This window comes from Phoxinus phoxinus (genome assembly GCF_949152265.1).
Source record: "Phoxinus phoxinus genome assembly, chromosome: 18".
Lineage (NCBI taxonomy): Eukaryota > Metazoa > Chordata > Actinopteri > Cypriniformes > Leuciscidae > Phoxinus > Phoxinus phoxinus.
This window is the reverse complement of record NC_136893.1, coordinates 1,614,238-1,638,751: the sequence shown is the minus strand read 5'-3', so window position 1 is coordinate 1,638,751 and position 24,514 is coordinate 1,614,238. Positions and strand designations below refer to the sequence as shown.

The 24,514-nt window shown below is 41.4% G+C and overlaps 1 protein-coding gene across 6 annotated transcripts in view; it reads left to right on the top strand.

Moving 5' to 3' along the window:
• Positions 1 to 24,100, top strand: part of vdra (vitamin D receptor a) — a 71,272-nt gene extending 47,172 nt beyond the window's left edge. For 4 of the 6 annotated variants that reach the window (XM_079589549.1, XM_079589546.1, XM_079589547.1 and 1 more), the window contains 2 exons: positions 13,561 to 13,708; positions 22,178 to 24,100. In XM_079589549.1, the coding sequence (XP_079445675.1) occupies positions 13,561 to 13,708; positions 22,178 to 22,424 (395 nt within the window). In that variant the 3' untranslated portion in view covers positions 22,425 to 24,100. Of the gene's footprint in view, positions 1 to 6,089; positions 6,572 to 13,560; positions 13,709 to 22,177 lie in introns of those variants that run through there. The other 2 variants (XM_079589548.1, XM_079589550.1) reach the window with 2 other exon arrangements.
• Positions 24,101 to 24,514: the final 414 nt, after the last annotated feature.

Sequence of the window (24,514 nt, the reverse complement as noted above, 5' to 3'; positions counted from 1 at the left end):
CATTAAAGGAGAACTCCGGTCAATTTTAACATTGAGCCAATTCTTAGTAAATTTGGAGTGCTGTCAATACAGAGAACAACGACAAAAATCTGTGTTGCCTACACCGTGTTATCCTATTTTTAAGATTTGCACCCTATTGACTTGAATGGGGTCTAATTTTAAACCTGCTTTTATTTCTCTTATCATCCTTGATGTGTCATACAAGTGTCCAGCCATGTTGAGTGATTCCTTCAGAGTGAACACGAGTGAATCTGACTGCAGGAGATGTGAAAGATATGAATAAAAATGATGTTATATCAGCCAGCGCACATACCGGTGTTTACTTCCTGTTTTCGGTCGAAGTCCAAAGTAGTCGATTGTCGAGTTCACGCGCATAGATTTAGTTACTTATGATCACGCGCGTGAACTCGACAATCGACTACTTTGGACTTCGACCGAAAACAGGAAGTAAATACAGGTCTGTACCTACACCGTGTAATAATTTGGGTAAATGTGTAATCTAGATTTATGCCTATTTTTTCCACATCTTCACGGACACAACAATGATTTCCCTCGTGTGTTAATATGTTTCCTTGTAATAATGTATGATTTGCAGAAATTAAAACTGCTGCGTCTGTTTATAATTATTAGAGAATCAAAGTGTGTGTGTTGTTCACACGCTACATTATGGCCAAGCACGCGCCCTTAAAATAGCATCTGACTAACGCGCGGCGCCGCTGTCTTTAGACTGGGTTTCTCCTGGTCAGTGGCGGAGTTGTTTTCTGGAACTGCAGAATATCACCAGGGAACGTTTGCGCCGGAACACACTCCTCTTTTCACTGAACCGCCCCCCCGAGCGCAAGTTCATTCCCTAATTTACCGACGTGCGTCTGTGGAGGGAAGAGTCCGCTGTGCGCGGGTGCAGAATAGGAATGAGACATGCGTCTGTGATATACATAAACCTGCCAACGTCCATCCCCATGATTTCTGGAATGAGTTATCGAGAGAGAAAAAAATTATGTTTTAGTCACATACCATAAATGAATGGAAACGCTGTCATTTTGCAATAGTTTTTTGTCGACATTTAGAAAAAATCTGTAATGGAAACGCGCCTAATGAGATTGTGTTCGGCTGCAGTACCAAACGCCTCCACTAGAGCACTTTTTTTCAGCATTAATTCGCCTTTGGCTAAGCCACGCCCTAGAATGTAGATTGACCAATCACAGCGCAGCCAAGAACGAGCTCCACAGCGGTCCGACACTTTCTCACAGCGCTCCATTGACTTTAACACCGGCGTCTCATATGTTTGGTCTCGGCAGGCTATTACCGTCGTAGTTTTATCAGAAATATGGTTAAGCGTTGTGTCTGGGGCGTTTGTAACACAGATACACGTTTCCCAGAGAGGTTGGAGGGGGGTGTCCGTTTTTGGGGCTTAGCCAAAGGTGAATTATCCTTTTTGAATCATGTTCATGATTTTTTTTTTTTTACATAGCAAGTACCAAAAGCTTTACCAGGTTTCCAAAAACTTTACCAAAAAAAATAAAAAAAAACGTTCAAAAAAATTCAGTCAGAAATGACGACGAGCACCAGAGGCTTCATTTGAAATCGGCAACTTGACTTTTTACTTAATTCAGTTTTGTTTCTGGTCACAAGCAGTCTGCCATAGAGTCTCAGTGTTCATGGACCACAATGCCAGCTTTATGACAAGCTAAACTAGAGCAGAGGTCAATATTTGTGTTTGGTTGTCTTGTGCTTATTTAATTACATTTTTATTTTATATTGAGTTGTCAAATACAGAAAAGAGACGGATGACTGTTCTAATAAGAGTAAAAACTCAATAAAAAAGCACTTGGTGTACTGTTAACTTCAACTTCACCTGAATTCATGTTTTAATATTCATTTAGAAATCGAAGTGTGTTTTAATGAAGGTTAATTAATATTAATATTTTAATATTTGCAAGTGTGTTTTAATGAAGGAAACAGTTTTAAGTTCTTTCGGGCGATGATTGATGATATTTTCAGTTCACAGACGCCCTGCTGTGTTTCTTTTCTATCGATACTGCAGATTTAAAAAGACGTTACATGTTTTTTGAGTTTTTTATTGGTTTTTAATTTGTGTTTTTGCGATTCCAACGAACAGGGGTGTAGTTCATCATGTTAAAACATGACCAGAAACTGTCACAACGCTTTTTACAGAGAAATGGATTTATTACAACCGTAATATCTCATAAATTACTATTGTGTAATAATATTTATCAATGTTTCATAAGTATATTGATATATGTAACCACAAGATTTTTAGCAAATTTTGTTGCTGTATTTGTCATTTTAAGTTGCAATCACATTTGCTATAAAAAAAGTTATTCCTCATATTTTTTTCAGTCCTATTTGCTTTAGATTAATTTTTATCCAATACAATGACATTCAGACATGTTCAAGTGTCTTTAATCTGATCTTATTTTATATATTTATATATATATATATATATTAGGACTGTTAAAAGATTAATCGTGATTAATCGCATCCAAATTAAAAGTTTGTGTTTGCATAATATATGTGTGTGTACTGTGTATAATTATTTAGATATATTAAAAAAACACACAATCATGTATATATTTAAGAAACATTGGTTATATTTATATATAATACAAATTATATAAATGTATTATACAGTATATAAATGTAATTATTTCTTAAATATATACATGAATGTTTGTGTATTTATACATAATAATTATACACAGTACACACACATATATTATGCAAACACAAACTTTTATTTTGGATGCGATTAATCACGATTAATCTTTTGACAGCCCTAATATATATATATTTTTTTTTTTATTAATTGTATTGAAAATACATGTAGTTCTGAATATTTTGTTTTATATTTTTATTTTATCTTGTTTTATTTTATTGCATTTTTCGATGCAATATTTTTTTTTCTTATATTATCTTTTTAATCTCAGCAGCCAAACAGTTTTTGATGCCCGTCGGCATATTAATTATGAGTGTTTTATAAGTATAGTGATATATAATCACAAGAGTTTGGGTCAAATTTAGTTGCTTTTGTTGTTTTTATTTACTTAATTTTAAGTTGCAATCACATTTTTACTCCTCACAATTTTTGCAGCTGTTTTTATATAATGTTTATTTTCGAGTGTCTTTAATCTCATATTATTTTATATAATTTTTTTTTTTTTGTATTGAAAATACAGGTAGTTCTGAATATTTTGTTTAATTTTTTTATTTTATCTTGTTTTATTTGATTGCATTTTTCTATGCAATATTTTTTTTCTCATATTACCTTTTTAATCTCAGCAGCCAAACAGTTTTTGATGCCCGTCGGCATATTAATTATGAGTGTTTTATAAGTATAGGGATGTATCGTGAGCAGTTTTTGATGCCCGTCGGCGTGTCTGTGGTTAGAGCGGGTCAGATCCGGAATCTGCATACGTCACATGGTTTATCGGCTGCCATATCTGTTGTTGTATCTGTAAGTTAACGTGTTGTTCTTGCGCTATTTATATTTGTCCGGCTTGTGCACGTTGTTCCTGTACAATGCGTTCCTCACCTGGGTTAAATCTGTGCGCTGGCGTATCTCTGTGAGATTGCTTGAGGTTAAAGTCTCGACCACACACACACACACACACACACATACACACACACACACACACACACACACACACACACACACACACACACACACACACACACACACACACACACACACATACACACACACACACACAGTTTATTTGTGCTTTAGGCATTTGTCGATAACGCTCATCTGTTGTTGTCTTGTAATCTCTTGCATCAGGTTGTAATGGTGTGTGTGTGTGTGTGTGTGTGTGTGTGTGTGTGTGTGTGTGTGTGTGTTTACTGCTGGTGCTGAAACACTTACGAGTGTATTTGACCTGCTCACTGTTTCATATATTATATTATATTATATTATATTATATTATATTATATTATATTATATTATATTATATCATATTATATTATATACTTGCATATTGCTTTTTCTGCACTGCCGTTCAAAAGCTATGGATCGGTAAGATTTTTAATGGTTTTATTATATGTATTAATAAAATATGTATTGATTTCTTTTATTTCTTTCCCCCAAAAATAAAATATAAATTCTTACTGACCCCAAACTGTTTAGCGATAGTGTTTAATGTTACAACAGCTTATATTTCAGATTAATGCTGTTCATTTGAACTTTATATTCATCAAAAATACTGAAATAAAAATGAAAATAACTGTTTTCAATATTCATAATAATCATAAATGTGTCTTGAGCATCAGATCATCATATTATACTGATTTCTGGAGGATCATGTGACACTGAAGACTGGAGTAATGATGATAAATTCAGCTTTGATCACAGGAATAAATTACACTTTACTATATATTCACATAGAAAACTGATAATCTACATTATAATAATATTTCAGAATTTTTGGGTATTTTTAATCAAATAAATGCATTGATGAGCAGAAGAGACTCTTTTAAAACCATTCAAAAACGTAATGTGCAGATATGCTATTCTGGGATGTTCTCGCTCTCAGGCCACGCCCCTCCACGATAAGCCCCTCCCCTCACACACAAGCCCCTCCCCTTTTCGGTGACATCATCAGCACACTGGAAGACTGCTCTTATGATTTGAGGAGTTAAAAACCCGGACTCAGATTCTGTGCCGGTGAGAGTTTGCACAAGCACTGAACTTTCCTAAACGTTTACTGTTGGGAGAATTATGGGTTTTATTGCTGGAGTTCGGAATGTTTACTCGCATTCCTGATCGGTGTTTGGAGACGGTCCAGGCGCAGCTTTTCTGAGATCGTCACACAGGAAATAACCCAGTGCCTTTAACCGGTGTGATGATCACGTGTGTGTGTGTGTGTGTGCTTCAGCTCGACGCGTTCTCCTCTTCAGTGTGTGTGTGTGTGTGTGTGTGTGTGTTGGGTAGGTTTAGGGGTCTGGTTAGTGTGTGTGTGTGTGTGTGTGTTTAGGGGTCTGGTGTGTGTGTGTGTGTGTGTGTGTGTGTGTGTGTGTGTGTGTGTGTGTGTGTGTGTGTGTGTGTGTGTGTGTGTGTGTGTGTGTGTGTGTGTGTGTTTAGGGGTCTGGTGTGTGTGTGTGTGTGTTTTGGGGTCTGGTGTGTGTGTGTGTGTGTGTGTGTGTTGGGTAGGTTTAGGGGTCTGGTTAGTGTGTGTGTGTGTGTTTAGGGGTCTGGTTAGTGTGTGTGTGTTGGGTAGGTTTAGGGGTCTTGTGTGTGTGTGTGTGTGTGTGTGTGTGTGTGTGTTTAGGGGTCTGGTTAGTGTGTGTGTGTGTGTGTGTGTGTGTGTGTGTGATGGGTAGGTTTAGGGGTCTGGTTAGTGTGTGTGTGTGTGTGTGTTTAGGGGTCTGGTTAGTGTGTGTGTGTTGGGTAGGTTTAGGGGTCTGGTGTGTGTTTGTGTGTGTGTGTGTGTAAGGGTCTGGTTTTGTGTGTGTGTGTGTGTGTGTTTAGGAGTCTGGTTAGTGTGTGTGTGTGTGTGTGTTTAGGAGTCTGGTTAGTGTGTGTGTGTGTGTGTGTGGGTGTGTGTGTGTGATGGGTAGGTTTAGGGGTCTGCTGTGTGTGTGTGTGTGTTTAGGGGTCTGATGTGTGTGTGTGTGTGTGTGTGTTTAGGGGTCTGGTGTGTGTGTGTGTGTGTGCGTGTGTTTAGGGGTCTGGTGTGTGTGTGTTTAGGGGTCTGGTGTGTGTGTGTTTGTGTGTTTAGGGGTCTGGTGTGTGTGTGTGTTTAGGGGTCTGATTAGTGTGTGTGTGTCGGGTAGGTTTAAGGATCTGGTGTGTGCGTGTGTGTGTGTTAGTTTGTGTGTGTTTAGGGGTCTGGGTTGCGTGTGTGTGTGTGTGTGTGTGTGTGTGTGTTGGGTAGGTTTAGGGGTGTGTGTGTGTGTGTGTGTGTGTGTGTGTGTGTGTGTGTTGGGTAGGTTTAAGGAGTCTGGATAGTGTGTGTGTGTGTGTGTGTGTGTGTGTGTGTTCCAGTTTACTGTTTACCGTTCTCACTAATTTGTAAAAACAATTTTTTGGGGGTATAATATGACTTGTGTTTGTTTGCTTGGTTTATATTTTACATGATATTTGTATTTTTGTAATCACATTTTTTGCCATAAAAATAGCCTTAGATGCTGACATGAAGTTAAATAAAACTATTTTACCACTTGTTTTGTTGCGCGTCGGATACTGGTCTGTAAAGTGGGAGATTATTGCGCTGAACAGGAGGATTGCATATCATTTAGTTGTTCTCCTTTTGTATAATGACAAATAAAGAATCTGATCCTGAGAGCGACGCACTGTGAGTGAGTGTGTGTGAGTGTGTGTGTGTGTGTGTGTGTGAGTGTGTGTGTTCTCCCTAAACGGGCCCCTCTGACGGGATTTCGGGCCCCTGTTCCTCTGTTCGCTCCCGCCCCGCTCCGGCCTTTTCTTCTGCTAGCGAGCGAGCGCTGAAAACAAGGTCTAGAGTTCAGCGTCTCTGATGTGCAGATCTGGGTCACGGCTGGCGTTCGCAGAGCGGTTCCCCCCGGAGCGTGTTCCTCCCTCCATGGCCTGCGATCGGTAAGTCCCGCGCGGCGGTGGGGAAGTGCGGCGTGTGCTGGGAGTCGAGCTCGAGCGCTCTCCGGATCGGATCTGGTGAAGTTCAGCTGGGGGCTTTAACACGTTCCCTGATACACACACACACACACACACACATCTGACGTTTCCAGAAGGATCGGTGTCGTGTCTGATTTAAACTCTCACAAAAGTGTGTTTTCCGGAATACTAGCACAGTGTGTGAAGCCGAACACATGACAGAAAACACTCCCTTTTTTATTTTTTTATTGGACTGCCAAGAGTTAAGGAATTTTAAGCGGTTATATAATCCATTTTTTATATATGTTACTTGTTAAATTACACATGCACATGATTCTGAGATCATATGCAAACGTGGCGTACTACTTTTTGAAAGGTTTGTTGTGTTTTTTGTGTTGTACACACTGGCAATGTTTTAAAAACTGTGTATTTAGTTTAAAAGTTTGGAGTTTTTATGTCTCGTTTTTGAACCAAGGCTGAATTTATTTGGTCAAAAAATACCATATATTATTATAATGTAAATCATCAGTTCTCTATGTGAATATACAGTAAAGTGTAATTTATTCCTGTGATCAAAGCTGAATTTATCATCATTACTCCAGTCTTCAGTGTCACATGATCCTTCAGAAATCAGTGTAATATGATGATCTGATGCTCAAGACACATTTATGATTATTATGAATATTGAAAACAGTTATTTACATTTTTATTTCAGGATTCTGTGATGAATAGAATAGAAAGTTCAAAAGAACAGCATTAATCTGAAATAGAAAGCTTTTGTAAATCAAATTGCCATTATAAAGTATTTCTTTTAATATATATATATAAATATTTATGGATGAAAAGCTCCCACAGTGTTTTGCCGCAGCCCGAGTTCTCTTGAAAGGGAACAGTTATTTTAAATTGTAATAATATTGAACAATATTACATTTTTTTTTGTACTAGACATTCAATTAGACATGCTTTTTGATTAATACAAATGTAATTGAAACGTGTAAATCTTGAAAAAGGCTTAAATTGTTTGAAAAATTTAAGAAATACAGTGAAATATGATTATAATGTAAATCATCAGTTTTCTATGTGAATATACAGTAAAGTGTAATTTATTCCTGTGATCAAAGCTGAATTTATCATCATTACTCCAGTCTTCAGTGTCACATGATCCTCCAGAAATCAGTGTAATATGATGATCTGATGATCAAGAAACAGTTATGATTATTAATAATGTTGAAAACTGGATTCTTTGATGGATTTAAAGTTCAAAAGAACAGCATTTATTTAAAATAGACTCTTTTTTGCAACATTATAAACCTCTACTGTCGCTTTGATCAGTTTAATGCGTAATTTAATGCAATTTAAAGATTTGGACGTTTGGTCTTGTGGCCTGTCTGAACACAGCAGTGCTTTAATGCTCATGGTTTCTGGATGGATGGTTTGTGTTTGAGTTCGGCGTGACTCATCTCCACATCTTTACATTCTTTACCTTTATTTATAAAGCGCTTTTTACAGTACAGAGTGTTTCAAAGCAGCTTTACAGAGATAACAGGGAAATAATGTGTTTCCAGAAGAGAATAGCGTCACAGTCCAGCTCACTGATGGCTCATTTTTGTTGTAAAAAAGTTTAATTTATATATATATATATATATCCGTTCGGGAGAAAACAGTGAAGTCATTGTCCAGCTCAGTTCAGGTCTCGTCTCATATAAAACATTTTTTTAACATTAAATGTCCCCAAATGAGGCGAAGTTCAGAAGCTTTATTCTGATCTGTGTTCATGCGCCGTAAGACATCAAGCCAATCAGCAGAGAGCAGCTCATTTGCATAAACCGTTATGAATGTTAGTCAATGTTTCTTGTCGTGATTCAGAGTTACGCAAGCCTTCGATCATCAGTGTGTTGCTGTAGTATTCTGCGTCTCATTCTTCGGATGATATATTTGTGTTTTATGAAGCGTTGTGTTGTGCTGAGCTTTCTTTTTCCCCTCGCTCTTGGAAGAAGCTTTTGTTTTGCACAGACCACATTGTTAGAAATAACTGGTTGAAACGGGTTACACAATTCCTGATCGAACTCAGAATATTCTGTGTCAGGGAATGTAGTTCATTCTTGAGGAACAGGGAAGTGTAACTTGAGTTGAAACAATATATCAACAATCACTACTTTAGTAGTGTCACTTCTTGACAGTTTAGCCCCACCCCTTTAAATTGTACAAGAATGATCATTTAGTGCAGTGAAAAGTGTGTGTGTGTGTGTGTGTGTGTGTGTGTGTGTGTGTGTGTGTGTGTGAGAGTGTGTATACACGCAAGTGATTCATAAATTTTAACTGTGCATTTAAATAAAAGAAACATCACTTTATTTGAAATTTGAAACACTTTATAATTGTGATTTTAAAAAATGGCTTACTAATCTGGTCTAACTAATCTGGTTCCTATAATAGTCTTATGTCAAATGTTTTACTTTTAATTTTATTTAAAGTTTTTTTTTTTTTTTTGCTAATCGTCTTTCATTGATCTGGAAAAATAATACATCTATATTTTAATATATTTAAAGCTGCAGTCCGTCGTTTTTTCTCTTTGTCGCCATCTCTGTTCGAAATCTGCAATTGCAGTTATTCGCAGAATTATTAACTGTGCGTGGGTAGTAAATCGGCATGAAACAGCGCGGATGAACACAATGTATTGAGGCTGCCGCGTCGCTGTGGATATTGTACTTTCATCAGCAATCTCAGAGTATACTTTTTGAAAGTGTCAACATTAGAATTTTCATCGGAAAATGTCATCTGAACAAGTAAGTAACATTCACTTTTGTTCTGACCAAATTCGGGGGGTGGGGGGAAGCATTGCAGTAGCTATATCATGCTGATTAAATCTAACGATTGCTTATATCACGTCAAAACGTGAAAAATATATTTTTTCTGTAGCCAATCTGAAGTCCGAAGTCTTTGTGTTTTACAACTGGTGAATCTCCAGTTATCACTGGTGATTGTCGCTTTAAACTTTCGGGATCCGCCATACCAAGTGCTAAGCTAAATCTCCACCATCATCCACACACGCTATAATAGCCGACTAGCCGAGACTCCTTCTCTATGTGTACAGAAGTGACGTAATGACGCAAAGATATGCTCGAAATTCCCGCGGAAATCTACCAGTACCACTGGAATTAAAATCATTATTACAAGCTTACCGTTTTGAATCGAGGTAAGGCAAGCAGATCGTTTTGAACACTGGCTGGTTACGTTTTTTTTCAAAAATGTCTTTTTTGATATTTTTAAACACAAAAAAGTGCCGGACTGCAGCTTTAATATAGCCTATATATACAGTGCTGAGTAGTAATTGATGAACTGTAATCAGATTCCTTAAAATTAAGCACTTGTAATCACATTATATTATGCATTTAAAATACTAAAGGCCACATAATTGTTGCACAATAATAAAATGTCGGTTTACCATCTCTGAAAATAATTTGCTGTACTAGTTGCAGCGCTTTCAGAAACCCTCCACCTTCCCCAGCTCCACCTGTATAGATCTGCTTCGGGTAGTTCATGTATGCTATATTGTACAGAAGCACCATGTCTTACTTGCTCTGTGCAACAGCAATAACCAGCAGAAATGGCAGCTGTGGCGGCAAAAATAGCAGCGGCGGCAGGAATAACAGCGGTGGCAGAAATAACAGCGGTGGCAGAAACGCCAGCAGCAGAAATAGTGGCAGTAGCGGCAGAAATTACAGCAGCGACAGAAATGGCGGCAGCGGGGCAGAAATAGCGGCAGCAGAAATGGCAGCGGTGGGAGAAATAGCAGCAGCGGCGGCAGAGATAGCGGCAGTGGCGGCAGAAATAGCGTCAGCGGAGGCAGAGATAGCGGCAGCGGCGGCAGAGATAGCGGCAGCGGCGGCAGAGATAGCGGCAGCGGCGGCAGAGATAGCGGCAGCGGCGGCAGAAATGGCGGCAGAGATAGCGGCAGAAATGGCGGCAGCGGCGGCAGAGATAGCGGCAGAGATAGCGGCAGTGATAGCGGCAGAAATGGCGGCAGCGGCGGCAGAGATAGCGGCAGCGGCGGCAGAGATAGCGGCAGAAATGGCGGCAGCGGCGGCAGAGATAGCGGCAGAGATAGCGGCAGCGGCGGCAGAGATAGCGGCAGCGGCGGCAGAGAGCGTCAGCGGGGCAGAAATAGCGGCAGCAGAAATGGCAGCGGCGGCAGAGATAGCGGCAGCGGCGGGAGAAATAGCAGCGGCGGCAGAGATAGCGGCAGTGGCGGCAGAAATAGCGGCAGCGGCGGCAGAGATAGCGGCAGCGGCGGCAGAAATAGCGGCAGCGGCGGCAGAGATAGCGGCAGAGATAGCGGCAGCGGCGGCAGAAATGGCGGCAGAGATAGCGGCAGAAATGGCGGCAGCGGCGGCAGAAATGGCGGCAGAAATAGCGGCAGAAATAATGGCAGCGGCAGCAGAAATAGCGGCAGAAATAACGGCAGCGGCGGCAGAAATGGCGGCAGAGATAGCGGCAGCGGCGGCAGAGATAGCGGCAGCGGCGGCAGAAATAGCGGCAGCGGCAGGGGGAAATGGCGGCAGAAATGGCAGCAGAGTTAGCGGCAGCGGCGGCAGAAATGGCGGCAGAGATAGCGGCAGCGGCGGCAGAGATAGCGGCAGCGGCGGCAGAAATAGCGGCAGCGGCGGCAGAGATAGCGGCAGCGGCGGCAGAAATAGCGGCAGCGGCGGCAGAGATAGCGGCAGCGGCGGCAGAGATAGCGGCAGAGATAGCGGCAGCGGCGGCAGAAATGGCGGCAGCGGCGGCAGAGATAGCGGCAGCGGCGGCAGAGATAGCGGCAGCGGCGGCAGAAATAGCGGCAGCGGCAGGGGGAAATGGCGGCAGAAATAGCGGCAGCGGCGGCAGAAATGGCGGCAGAGATAGCGGCAGCGGCGGCAGAAATGGCGGCAGAGATAGCGGCAGCGGCGGCAGAGATAGCGGCAGCAGCGGCAGAGATAGCGGCAGCGGCGGCAGAGATAGCGGCAGCGGCGGCAGAGATAGCGGCAGCGGCGGCAGAGATAGCGGCAGCAGCGGCAGAGATAGCGGCAGAGATAGCGGCAGCGGCGGCAGAGATAGCGGCAGCAGCGGCAGAGATAGCGTCAGCAGCGGCAGAGATAATAGCAGAAATGATAACGGCAGCATAGCAGATCTATTCCGCCAAGATCAAAAAGATCAACAATGTCATATTCATTACCATTTCAAACACTCCGAGTTGTCATGACAGAAGTGTCTTTTTATTTGCCAAATGTAAACCTTTTTCTTAACATAAAGTCAGTTTTATTTACATAGCCCATTATTCCTAATCACAATCTAAACAACGTCCATCCTTTTTGTTTGAGCTCTTGAAAATTCTGCTCCATTTTCCTATAAATCATTAGAAAGGTCTAAAGTTTTATTATAAAGTATTACATTTAATATGAAAAAATAATCTGTGATGGTAATTTCTACATTTTTGTCACTGAAAAAAAAAAAAATCTCTACCCTGAAGAAAACCTTTTTTTTATTTTTTTTTATTACCCAAATAGGGTGTTGTGAGCATTCGTACAGGCTTCATTCATACTCATAGCACTTCACATATTTAAAAAGCATCGTTTTTGATTTTAATGTTCAACATTGCCATGAATTTACTGATTCTGTTCAGGCGATTTCTGAGAGTGTGAATCTGCTCTTATCGAGAGTGTCGTGGCTGAGGGATTGATATTGATGTGGATCTCACAGCATCTTCAAGGAATCCACACACACACACACACACACACACACACACACACACACACACACACACACACACACACACACACACACACACACACACACACACACACACACACACACACACACACACACACACACACACACACACACACACGCTAAGCCATGCATCTCTGCTGCTGTTTGTTATCTCTGTTCCTCTCGCTGAGCAAAACAAGCCTATCGCTTCCAGGAAGAACATGATGACCTAGCGAATAACACACACGTATTATCATCATCATTATTATTATTATTATTATTTTAGCTGCTAGAAATGCTTTTAGCGTGACTATTCATGGAAACCAGATCTCGTCATATTTAGTTTCTTTCCCTCTATTCATCATTGCTCTCGTTCTGCGTGACCTTTGACCTGTAGATGCTCAGTTCATTATGCAGTGTGTTTCTGTAACTGTATCTGAGATCGATGCAACAGTCATGTTTCTGCACATCTCACTCTTTATTAGTGTAATAGACACCGTTAGTTAACAGATGGGTTGATTAACATATGCAGATACATGGAAAAAGAGTTTGTCTTCTTTAACTGGTTCATTAGTTAACATCAACTACAGAATTTATTAATCTTAGTTAATATTAGTTAACATTTACTAATACGTTATTAAAATCAAAGCTAGCATTTGTTAACATTAGTGTGAACTAATGCTAGGTTTTTATAAGCTAGCATTAACAAAGATGAATAATAAATACAGTAACTAACTCATGTTAGTTATTAATACATGAACTAGTACACATGATTGTAAAGTGTTACTGGTTTACTCACATCTGCATTCTCCATACACAACAGCTGATGTTTTGCTGTGATAAAAGCATCTGGTAAATGCATAAATGCAGTGTATTATGTAAAAATGTCTCGTCCACTGATCTCTCGTCTCTGTGTGAGATCATGGTGTGTGTGTGTGATCATGGTGTGTGTGTGTGATCATGGTTTGTGTGTGTGTCAGAGGGGTTTTGAGTAGATGAGGTGTATTTTCTGACCGCTTCTCTTGTGTTTTATGGACTTATCAAGTAAGATTATGCCTGAAAATGTTTTGGATTTTTTACCATTTTTTATCATATGTTACATATTTTTAAAGAAATGTGTATAATATGACTTGGTTTTATTGTATTTATATGATATTTTTATTTTTGCAATTTAATTTTTGTCATGAAAATAGATGCCTTAATAAAGGCCTGTGTGTGTCTGGTGTTCTCAGTGATGGATGCCATGGCCGTGAGCACGTCAGCGGCGGGTCCCGATGAGTTCGACCGCAACGCGCCGCGCATCTGTGGAGTGTGTGGAGACAAAGCCTCCGGTTTCCACTTCAACGCCATGACCTGCGAGGGCTGCAAGGGCTTCTTCAGGTACACCACCACCAGCACACCAGCACACCACAGCAGGGACACACTGGGAATCAGCATTTCTGTGGTCAATAATGCTGCTGTTATCTAACGAAGTTAAGCCTTGTGCGCTCTTCGTTTGCGCTTCACAAAATGAACATTTGTAACAAAATAATAGTCGTTTTTTATAAACAAATGTTTTTTTAATATATTTTTTTTATTAATGGTATATAAATAAATAAACAAAAAATAGTTGTAGAACAACAGAAGTTGACCAAAGTGCTATTCATCCAAAATAATAAAACAACAACAAGTAGACAGAAACACAGCTCTCAAACTGACGTAAAAGCTGAAGAACATGTGTTTTAAGACTAGATTTAAAAGCGGAGAGTTTTTCTTTTTTCCAAGGTCTTCTTCAGGTAAACGTGTCGTCCGTTCCCACCACACCAGGGACACACTGGGAATTATCATTATGATTTCTGTGGTGAATAATGCTGCTGTTCTCTAATGGATTTAACACTCGGGCTGTACGCTCTCCAGGCAATAACATTTCATTTTGTAACAAAATAATTGTACAAATGTAATTTTACTCGGTTTATTAATGTTTTTACTACACATTTGTGCCGTTTTTGGAGGATTTATTATATTTTTTTCATTTATATAAATACATTTTACATTTTTCAACATAACTATGTTTTCAGTGGTGTGTAAAGACCTTACATAATGAACCGTTATGTGTTTATGAGCTTAGAATGAGCATTTCTATCGACACACACCGCGGGTCCGCTTACATCGACATGTTTCTACGGTGGCCCTGAACGGACAAACGTGTTTCGTCACTATGTTGTTCTTCGTGATAAGAAGCGCTAAAGTCAGCGAATAAAAACTGACACAATGATGAACAAGTGACAATAATATTCACAATAACATAGTTTTACTGAATACGCAAGTAAACATAATCTCTTATTTAATCTTTGTAAAGAAACCTCATTGCTTAACTGGCTACTCTGTGCTGTCTCAGACGATGACATCACTTCCTGTCGGCCACCGTAACTTCTGTTGGGTGCAGTTCACAACCTCACCACTAGATGCTGCTATAACTTACACACTGCACCTTTAATGTGTTTAAAGGCCATAAAAGAGGATAACCGAATATTCTTAAACATGAGAATCAGTTGTAATGTTGCAGCGAGTGATCCACACTACAAAATGGAAACGCAGATTGTTTATGCTTATCGTTGACGAAACACAATCACATATTCGAAACTCATACTAACTGAGCAGTTAGAATGAGTATCAAAGATCAGTTTCAGAAACTTGTTTCTTTCCTAAATTAATCAATGTTTTTGGACTAATCTGTTCATTTAATGGTTCACTTGCTCACTCATAAAGACAGTCACGTGTCGCCACCTACTGGCTCAATGATGCAAGCGGAGTGATACAAACATCCCAGAGCTGATACTGGGGAAATATTCAAACACAGTTGAGGTACACAAATATATATATATATATACAATAATAGTACGGCCCTGGATTTAACCCTGTGTGGTTTACACTCGGGCTGATTAGGGTCTCCAGTATGTATATCCAGTCAATATATATATATATATATTTATTTTTTTTATGTGTAATTTTAAATCATATTGAGCCTAAAGCCCCGTTCACACCGCCAGCGATTTTGTCGCTGTGTGTCGCTAGTCTCTGTACTGTGAAGTCGCTTGTGGGCGTTGGTAGTGCTGTCGCTCTAATGTTATTGGTTGACTGGACGTCTGGCCATATCTATACTAAATACCATCACAAGTGATATATACAACTGTATCATTTTAATTTGACTAGAAATTATAGGCTCAAAAGAAACGGTATGCTTTTGGGAGAGTGTTTTTATATTACCACAGCAGTGTTCAGTGGATTAAATCATTTACTAGATTACCGATCGATCAAGCAACAAATTAAACTCACTCATACGGTCATAAATTACTAAAACGTCATTCATATTTCAGAGGAGGACAAAGTACACAACTTCCTTACTTGAGTAAAAGTACAGATACTACTAGTCAAATATTACTCCGTTACAAGTAAAAGTTGTAAAGACCGGTGTTTACTTAAGTAAAAGTACAGAAGTACTCGTTTTTAAAAGTACTTAAAGGTTGGGTAGGTCAGAATTGTCTAAAAAAACTTTTTTTCAAATTGGCTTAAACTGTCTTTATATACCAATACATAATTAAAATGCAAGTACTCTGAAATAGAGAGTATAAAAAACTGAGTGACTCTAGTGTATTTAATCTTCAATAAACACAGCTCATTAATTCCACCTAAAAACGGGAGCGCGACTGCGCGCACGTGGGCGGAGCCAGTAATAGCGGCGGTAGTCATGGCGACGGAGAGTGACAGTCGCGCAAGCCAATCACTTGTTTCGTCCCGGTAGGAATTAATGAGCTGTGTTTTTTGAAGATTAAATAGACTAGAGTCACTCGATTTTTATACTCTCTTTTTCAAAGTACTTACATTTTAATTATGTATTGGTATATAAAGACAGTTTAAGCCAATTTGAAAAAAAGTTCTTTAGACAATTCTTACCCAACCTTTAAGTATAAAAGTAAATGTCAATGCATTGTTTTATTATTGTTGCATGTAATACTTACAGTACCTTATGCCTCTGAATCTCTGACTACCCTCATATCAATATCACATGTATTTCTAGAACACAGTTCCAGTCGTGGGATTGAATAAGTCACTCAATAACGTCCACAATGGTTTCGGACACACAAACGGCTGTTCCCAGTTGTTTGGCTTTTAGTATGAATATGTTAGCCTTGTTATCTATAAGCTAGTGTGCTCCAAAACAATGACAAAATACGCATTTAGAAGACCAAACCCAACGGTGCAAATTAAAATCAGGTTGATGTCAGAATCCAATGTCAGATTGACGTTAATCTCCAACGTTGGACAGACGTTGTATTGTGGTTGAAAATCGGTTGACGTCAGAAACCAACATCAGTCGAGTTCTGGAGTCAACCAGACTTTCATTTACAACCAAAATCTTCCCTGACGTTACTACTCTCTACTCGAGGACCTCGACAGAAATGTAGTGGAGTAATAGTAAAAGTTTCCAGAAAAAATAATACTCAAGATACTCAAAAAGTGTACTTAAGTAAATGTACTTTGTTACTGTCCACCTCTGTCGTATTTGACAAATAATCAATCTTCTTGTCTCTAATAGTCAACACAATGCAGGGAAACTGTAAAGTGACTTGCAGAAGTGCTAAACTTGCATCAAAAACGTACAACACTCGAACTATAAATGCATGAATTAAACTTCCATGCATCATTTTATTATATCCATGAATGTGTTTACAGTCAAATCATATAAAACAGTGAGATCGCCCTCGAACTCTTGTGTCTCCGAGACGGTGACGTAACGTGAGCTCCACTGAAAGTCTTCTTTCCTATTGGTTGTCGCTCGCGAAAATCACTTCTCATTTGCATAAAGTTTAAATTTCTGAACTTTTGTCGCTTGTCTCCGGTCGCTTGACACGCCCACATTCTGTCGCCAACGGTCACTGTCGCTCGTGTCGCCGGAAGGCGCCAGCGCTCCATTGAAATGAATGGGATCGTGTCGCTGGCGGTGTGAACGGGGCTTTAAAGTTCTGCATAATTAAGGGCGTGGCTACTTGAGTGACAGGTGGATATCCGCTGATGTCACTACTAGCCGTTTGTCTGCTAGCGTTAGCGTCACCTCACCTAATCCGCCTCGCTGCACATGTTCGTTTATCGGGGAGTGACGTGCGGCCAAGATGGCGACGGCCGGCTCCGCCCACTTTGGGCTTCAGAAACGCTACGGGTGACGTCACACACACTACGCCAGTATTCTTCGGTAGAGACCAATCAGACACTGTTTTACAGCGAGCACACGCTGGGATTGGACAGATCGCTCAGATTGACAGGTCTGGATTTACCAGCGCTGGAAGATCATCGCTCATCAGCCAGGATCTTGTTACTTGTTCTATGTAATTATAAATATTTTATGATATTGTGGTGTTTACACACGTAAGAAGTTCTTTTTAATTCCTTTGAGATATCATATTACTACATATTACATACTATATTTGGCCCTGAAGCAGTTCACATGAGTGTGGACAAGCCCAAACTGGATTTGTATGTATAATTTATAATAGTAATCATCATGTCAAGCATGAATAACAAAATAAATTGCATACATTTTTACGAGGTTTTCTCATCAGCGATGTAACATGAGAACCGCCAAACGTGATCAAAATCTATTTCCTTCACACACACAACCCAAGATATCATCAGCACCGGTCATGTCTCATGTGACAGAACACCGTTCACATTTTACAGTTATAAGTATTAAGCACACACTTGAAATCACGTGACCTTCAGGGTGTGAGGGGTCAACAGCTGACTTACGGATCGGGATGTAAAGATCCTGATTGGAGCATTTTGAGTGTTTATGATAAAAAAAAGCATTCATAACACTGTCACCGTTAAAACCGGTCTGGCTCTTTTGCTCTGATCAATTGGTTTGTTTACGTGTGTGTGCAGATGATAGAGGTGTGTGTGTGTGTGTGTGTGTGTGTGTCTTTTATTAAGTAAAGGGGTGTGTGCACTGTACATGTGTATATTGTTTGTGTAAATATGAGCTTGATTGTACAGTGGCACGTACTGGTGTTTGGACAGAAATTAAGGTTTCTGTAGTTTATATATATATATATATATATAATATAATATATATGATATATAATACCAATATATGAGATATATATATATATATATGTTTCTAATTTATGTATAACTAATTTAAAAATATGATAGTATATATGGATCAAAGTATATATGATTTTTAATACAACATTTAAAAGTTGTATGAATATAAACAATTATAATAATTGTATTTATATATATATAATGTAAATATATAAATATACATATTTAAATTAAATATTAATATAATATATATATACATACACGCACACACACTTATTATATGTTTCTTAAATATTGTCCATCCATCCATCCATCTTCTTCCGCTTATCCGGGGCCGGGTCGCGGGGGCAGCAGTCTAAGCAGAGACACCCAGACTTCCCTCTCCCTAGACACTTCCTCCAGCTCTTCCGGGGGGACACCGAGGCGTTCCCAGGCCAGCCGGGAGACATAGTCTCTCCAGCGTGTCCTAGGTCTTCCTCGGGGTCTCCTCCCGGTGGGACGTGCCCGGAACACCTTCCCAGGAAGGCGTTCAGGAGGCATCCGGAACAGATGCCCGAGCCACCTCAGCTGACCCCTCTCGATGTGGAGGAGCAGCGGCTCTACTCTGAGCTCCTCCCGAGTGACCGAGCTCCTCACCCTATCTCTAAGGGATCGCCCAGCCACTCTACGGAGAAAGCTCATTTCGGCCGCTTGAATCCGGGATCTTGTTCTTTCGGTCATGACCCAAAGCTCATGACCATAGGTGAGAGTAGGAACGTAGATTGACCGGTAAATCGAGAGCTTCGCCTTGCGGCTCAGCTCTTTCTTCACCACGACAGACCGGTACAACGACCGCATTACTGCAGCAGCTGCACCGATCCGTCTGTCAATCTCCCGTTCCATCCTTCCCTCACTCGTGAACAAGACCCCAAGATACTTAAACTCCTCCACTTGAGGCAGGAACTCTCCACCAACCTGAAGTGAGCAAGCCACCCTTTTCCGACTGAGGACCATGGCCTCGGATTTGGAGGTGCTGATTCTCATCCCAGCCGCTTCACACTCGGCTGCAAACCGTCCCAGTGCATGCTGAAGGTCCTGGTCTGTAGGGGCCAACACGACAACATCATCCGCAAAGAGCAGAGACGAAATCGTGTGGTCCCCGAACCTGACACCCTCCGGCCCCTGGCTGCGCCTAGAAATTCTGTCCATAAATATTATGAACAGAACCGGTGACAAAGGGCAGCCCTGCCGAAGTCCAACATGCACCGGGAACAAGTCTGACTTACTGCCGGCAATGCGAACCAAGCTCCTGCTCCGGTCGTATAGGGACCGGACAGCCCTTAGCAAAGGACCCCGGACCCCATACTCCCGGAGCACCCTCCACAGGCCGCCTCGAGGGACACAGTCGAATGCCTTCTCCAAATCCACAAAGCACATGTGGATTGGTTGGGCAAACTCCCATGAACCCTCCAGCACCCTGTAGAGGGTATAGAGCTGGTCCAGTGTTCCACGACCGGGACGAAAACCGCACTGTTCCTCCTGAATCCGAGGTTCTACTATCGGCCGGATTCTCCTCTCCAGTACCCTAGCATAGACTTTCCCGGGGAGGCTGAGAAGTGTGATCCCCCTGTAGTTGGAACACACTCTCCGGTCCCCCTTCTTAAAAAGAGGGACCACCACCCCAGTCTGCCATCCCAGAGGTACTGTCCCCGACCGCCACGCGATGCTGCAGAGGCGTGTCAGCCAAGACAGCCCCGCAACATCCAGAGACTTGGGGTACTCAGGGCGGATCTCATCCACCCCCGGTGCCTTGCCACCGAGGAGTTTCTTGACTACCTCGGTGACTTCAGCTTTGGAGATGGACGAGTCAACCTCCGAGCCCTCAGCCTCTGCTTCCTCAATGGAAGACGTGACGGCGGGATTGAGGAGATCCTCGAAGTATTCCTTCCACCGTCCGACGACATCCCCAGTTGAGGTCAACAGCTGCCCACCTCCACTGTAAACAGCATTGGTGGGGCACTGCTTCCTTCTCCTGAGTCGCCGGATGGTTTGCCAGAATCTCTTCGAGGCCAGCCGATAGTCATTTTCCATGGCCTCTCCGAACTCCTCCCAGGCCCGAGTTTTTGCCTCCACAACCACCCGGGCTGCAGTTCGCTTGGCCTGCCGGTACCCGTCAGCTGCCTCAGGAGTCCCACAAGCCAACAAGGCCCGATAGGACTCCTTCTTCAGCTTGACGGCATCCCTTACTTCCGGTGTCCACCACCGGGTTCGGGGATTGCCGCCTCGACAGGCACCGGAGACCTTACGGCCACAGCTCCGAGTGGCCGCTTCGACAATGGAGGTGGAGAACATGGTCCACTCGGACTCAATATCTCCAGCCTCCCTCGGGATCCGGTCGAAGCTCCGCCGGAGGTGGGAGTTGAAGATCTCTCTGATAGGAGACTCGGCCAAACGTTCCCAGCAGACCCTTACAGTACGCTTGGGTCTGCCGAGTCTGTCCAGCTTCCTCTTCCGCCATCGGATCCAACTCACCACCAGATGGTGATCAGTTGACAGCTCCGCCCCTCTCTTTACCCGAGTGTCCAAGACATACGGCCGCAGGTCAGATGAAACGACCACAAAGTCGATCATCGACCTACGGCCTAGGGTGTCCTGGTGCCACGTGTACTGATGGACACCCTTATGCTTGAACATGGTGTTCGTTATGGACAAACTGTAACTAGCACAGAAGTCCAATAACTGAACACCGCTCGGGTTCAGATCAGGGGGGCCGTTCCTCCCAATCACGCCCCTCCAGGTTACACTGTCGTTGCCCACGTGAGCATTGAAGTCCCCCAGTAGAACGACGGAGTCTCCAGTCGGAGCACTTTCTAGCACCCCTCCCAGAGACTCCAAGAAGGCCGGGTACTCTGCACTGCCGTTTGGCCCGTAGGCACACACAACAGTGAGAGACCTATCCCCGACCCGTAGGCGCAGGGAAACGACCCTCTCGTTCACCGGGGTAAACTCCAACACATGGGGGCTGAGCTGGGGGGCTATAAGCAAACCCACACCAGCCCGCCGCCTCTCACCATGGGCAACTCCAGAGTGGTGAAGAGTCCATCCTCTATCAAGGAGTGTGGTTCCAGAGCCTAAGCCGTGCGTAGAGGTGATACCAACTATCTCTAGTTGGAACCTCTCAACCTCACGCACAACCTCAGGCTCCTTCCCCGCCAGCGAGGTGACGTTCCACGTCCCTAGAGCTAGTTTCCGTGTCCAGGGATCGGGTTGTCGAGGCCCCCGCCTTCGACTGCCGCCCGATCCTCTAAGCACCGGCCCCTTACGGCCCCTCCTGCAGGTGGTGAGCCCACGGGAAGGCGGCCCCACGTCGCTCCTTCGGGCTGAGCCCGGCCGGACCCCGTGGGGGGAGGCCCGGCCACCAGGCGCTCGCATACGAGCCCCAACCCCGGGGTATCTTAAATATTGTATTATATTAAAATCATATTTATATTTAAAATTTGTATGAATATAAACAATTTGTATTAATTATATATTTTTTGTTATATACTTATTGCATATCATAATTATTTTTTAATTAGAAATGAAAAATATGAATAAAGTCCTTGTTATCGTGACCAACTCGTTCATTAGCATGTGGCGTTTCCTCAAATGTAAGATGTTTAATTGTGTCTTTTGCATGTTGTCTTTTTTATCTCCCATATTGACTTGCACAGTTGTCAGTGATTTCTAACGCTCTTCATGTGTGTGTGTGTGTGTGTGTGTGTGTGTGTGTGTGTGTGTGTGTCTCAGGCGCAGTATGAAGCGCAAGGCGAGCTTTACCTGCCCGTTCAGTGGAAACTGCTCCATCACCAAAGACAACCGGCGGCACTGCCAGGCCTGCCGTCTGAAGCGCTGCGTGGACATCGGCATGATGAAGGAGTGTGAGTGTCGCCCGGGGTCAGAGGTCGCCAGAGACCATCAGCAAACAATTATCATGTCAAGACCACAACACACTAGAGATCAGACTCAGGCACAAATACTGACATCTAAAGTATGATCAAACAAACTCAAATTGATTAAAAATGTCAAAATATTAAAATAATATAAATATACGTTTTGCTTTTAAAAAAACAGTGAGTGGAAAAAGGGTCAGTGGAAAAGTTTAGAGAAGCAATGTAAAAATAAAAAATTATAATAAAAATAACATTAACATTATTTAAATATTTGTGTTTGAATCAAATTTAAAGTAAATTTTATTTCAATAAATAAATGAATAAAAACATTAAAATAATTAAGAATTATGAAAATAAATGCAACTATTTGATTAAAAGAAATACTATATTGAACAAGGGAGTGCTACAGTGGAGAAGTTTAGAGAGAAGCTGTGTAAAAAATAAATAAAACTTTTATATAACAGACAATTTATTAAAATTAATACATTTGATTAAAATAAATATCTAAAAGCTTGATTTAAATAAACAAATAACACAAACATGATTAAATTAAATAAAAACAATTAGCATAAATCTTTTTTTTTTTTACTTGTAAAGCAATAAAAGCGAAATATAATATTTTACACGTGCATAATATAAATAGCATATTTGAGGTCTAAACGATTACATTCTCAATAACAGTGTTTGTCTAATCACAGCGGGTTTGCTTCTCCGCCATCGACGCTTTCTGTGAGAAAAGATCCGGCAGAGACGAGCGGAGGGATACGAACTGTGAAATGATACTAGTAGAATATTGCATGGCTGGAAAAGGCTCTCAGCCAATCAGATTCGAGAACCAGAACTAACTGTATAATTATGTATATAGTCAGCAGTTTTTATGTAAGATCATCTGTCTTTTAATTTTTTAACCGTCATCCTTGCCTCGGGTCATTTTTTTTTTTTTTTTACAAATTGAGTATTCATCACTTTTGGACTTTTGTCGCACTTGAACCACGAATACACACACTTGTTTTTTTAAGGGATTCGAGGAGTTTTGTGGTTGAAATTTTAAAAAGTAACAAATCAAGTCAATCTGAGCCCTCAGGAGTGAATGTAATGTGAGGAATGCTTGAGTTCACACAGAAAAACCTAAAAATGCTCAAAATTCAAAATGCTAAAACTTTACCAAAAAAAATATTGTTATGATGTCTACATGTGTATCTGAATGCACACTGAGGAGAACTGGCTTTAGGACCCAGAGGAACAGCTCACTCTCTCCATATAGAGATATGAGGCCATCTAGAGTCATGAAATATCATGATATATTATTATTTTCTCACAAGAGGTCGGCAAAGACTCCCGATGTAAGATATTTTGAGCTGAATTAAAAGAGTTATGCATGAAATTGTGAGTTATTTTGAATTTAAGTTGAAAGAATGTGAGGAAATTACTTTTTTATTATTGATCTAGTGATTTAAAGGTAAATAAAATAAAAAATTACAAAAAATCTTGGGGAAAAAAATTGCATTAACAAATAGAAGAAATATTATGCAAGCGAAATAAGCTTTCTGGAGAATTTATTTTATTGTATAATTTTAGGTCTTCGGGTCATTTTGACCCGCGGAGATGTGTTACAAAGTGTGACGGCATCACTTTCACATGAGAGATGTTGTGTGTGTTGTGCAGGGTGATTACTGTGACTCAACTACAGCTAGTTCTTATTTTAACAACTAGTGTTTGCTGTGCAGTTGCTAAAGTGTTCTGAGTGTTACAAACAGCATCAATTAAAACATCTGCTTTGTTTCAATGTAAACTAGTTGATTTACGTCTTTGGAAGCGCACACACACACTCTCTCTCACACACACACACACACACACACACACACACACACACACACACACACACACACACACACACACAAACACAAACACACACAAACACAAACACACACAAACACACACACACACACACAGTTCATTTGAGGAAACATAGTTGCTGTTTCCAAACTCTGCAGCGAGAGAGAGAGAGAGAGAGAGAGAGAGAGAGAGAGCCAACAATGATGCTTTTTCTCCATGAAGTTGCACAATGGGCGACCCAGATTTCCCTCAGTTGTGGGAGAGGCCAGTCGCCACTTTAAGCGAAAACGGATACAATCTGGGCGTAAAAGAGCCTCTTTGTGTGTCGTATGCGCTTGGGTGAGGACAGAAGGTCAAA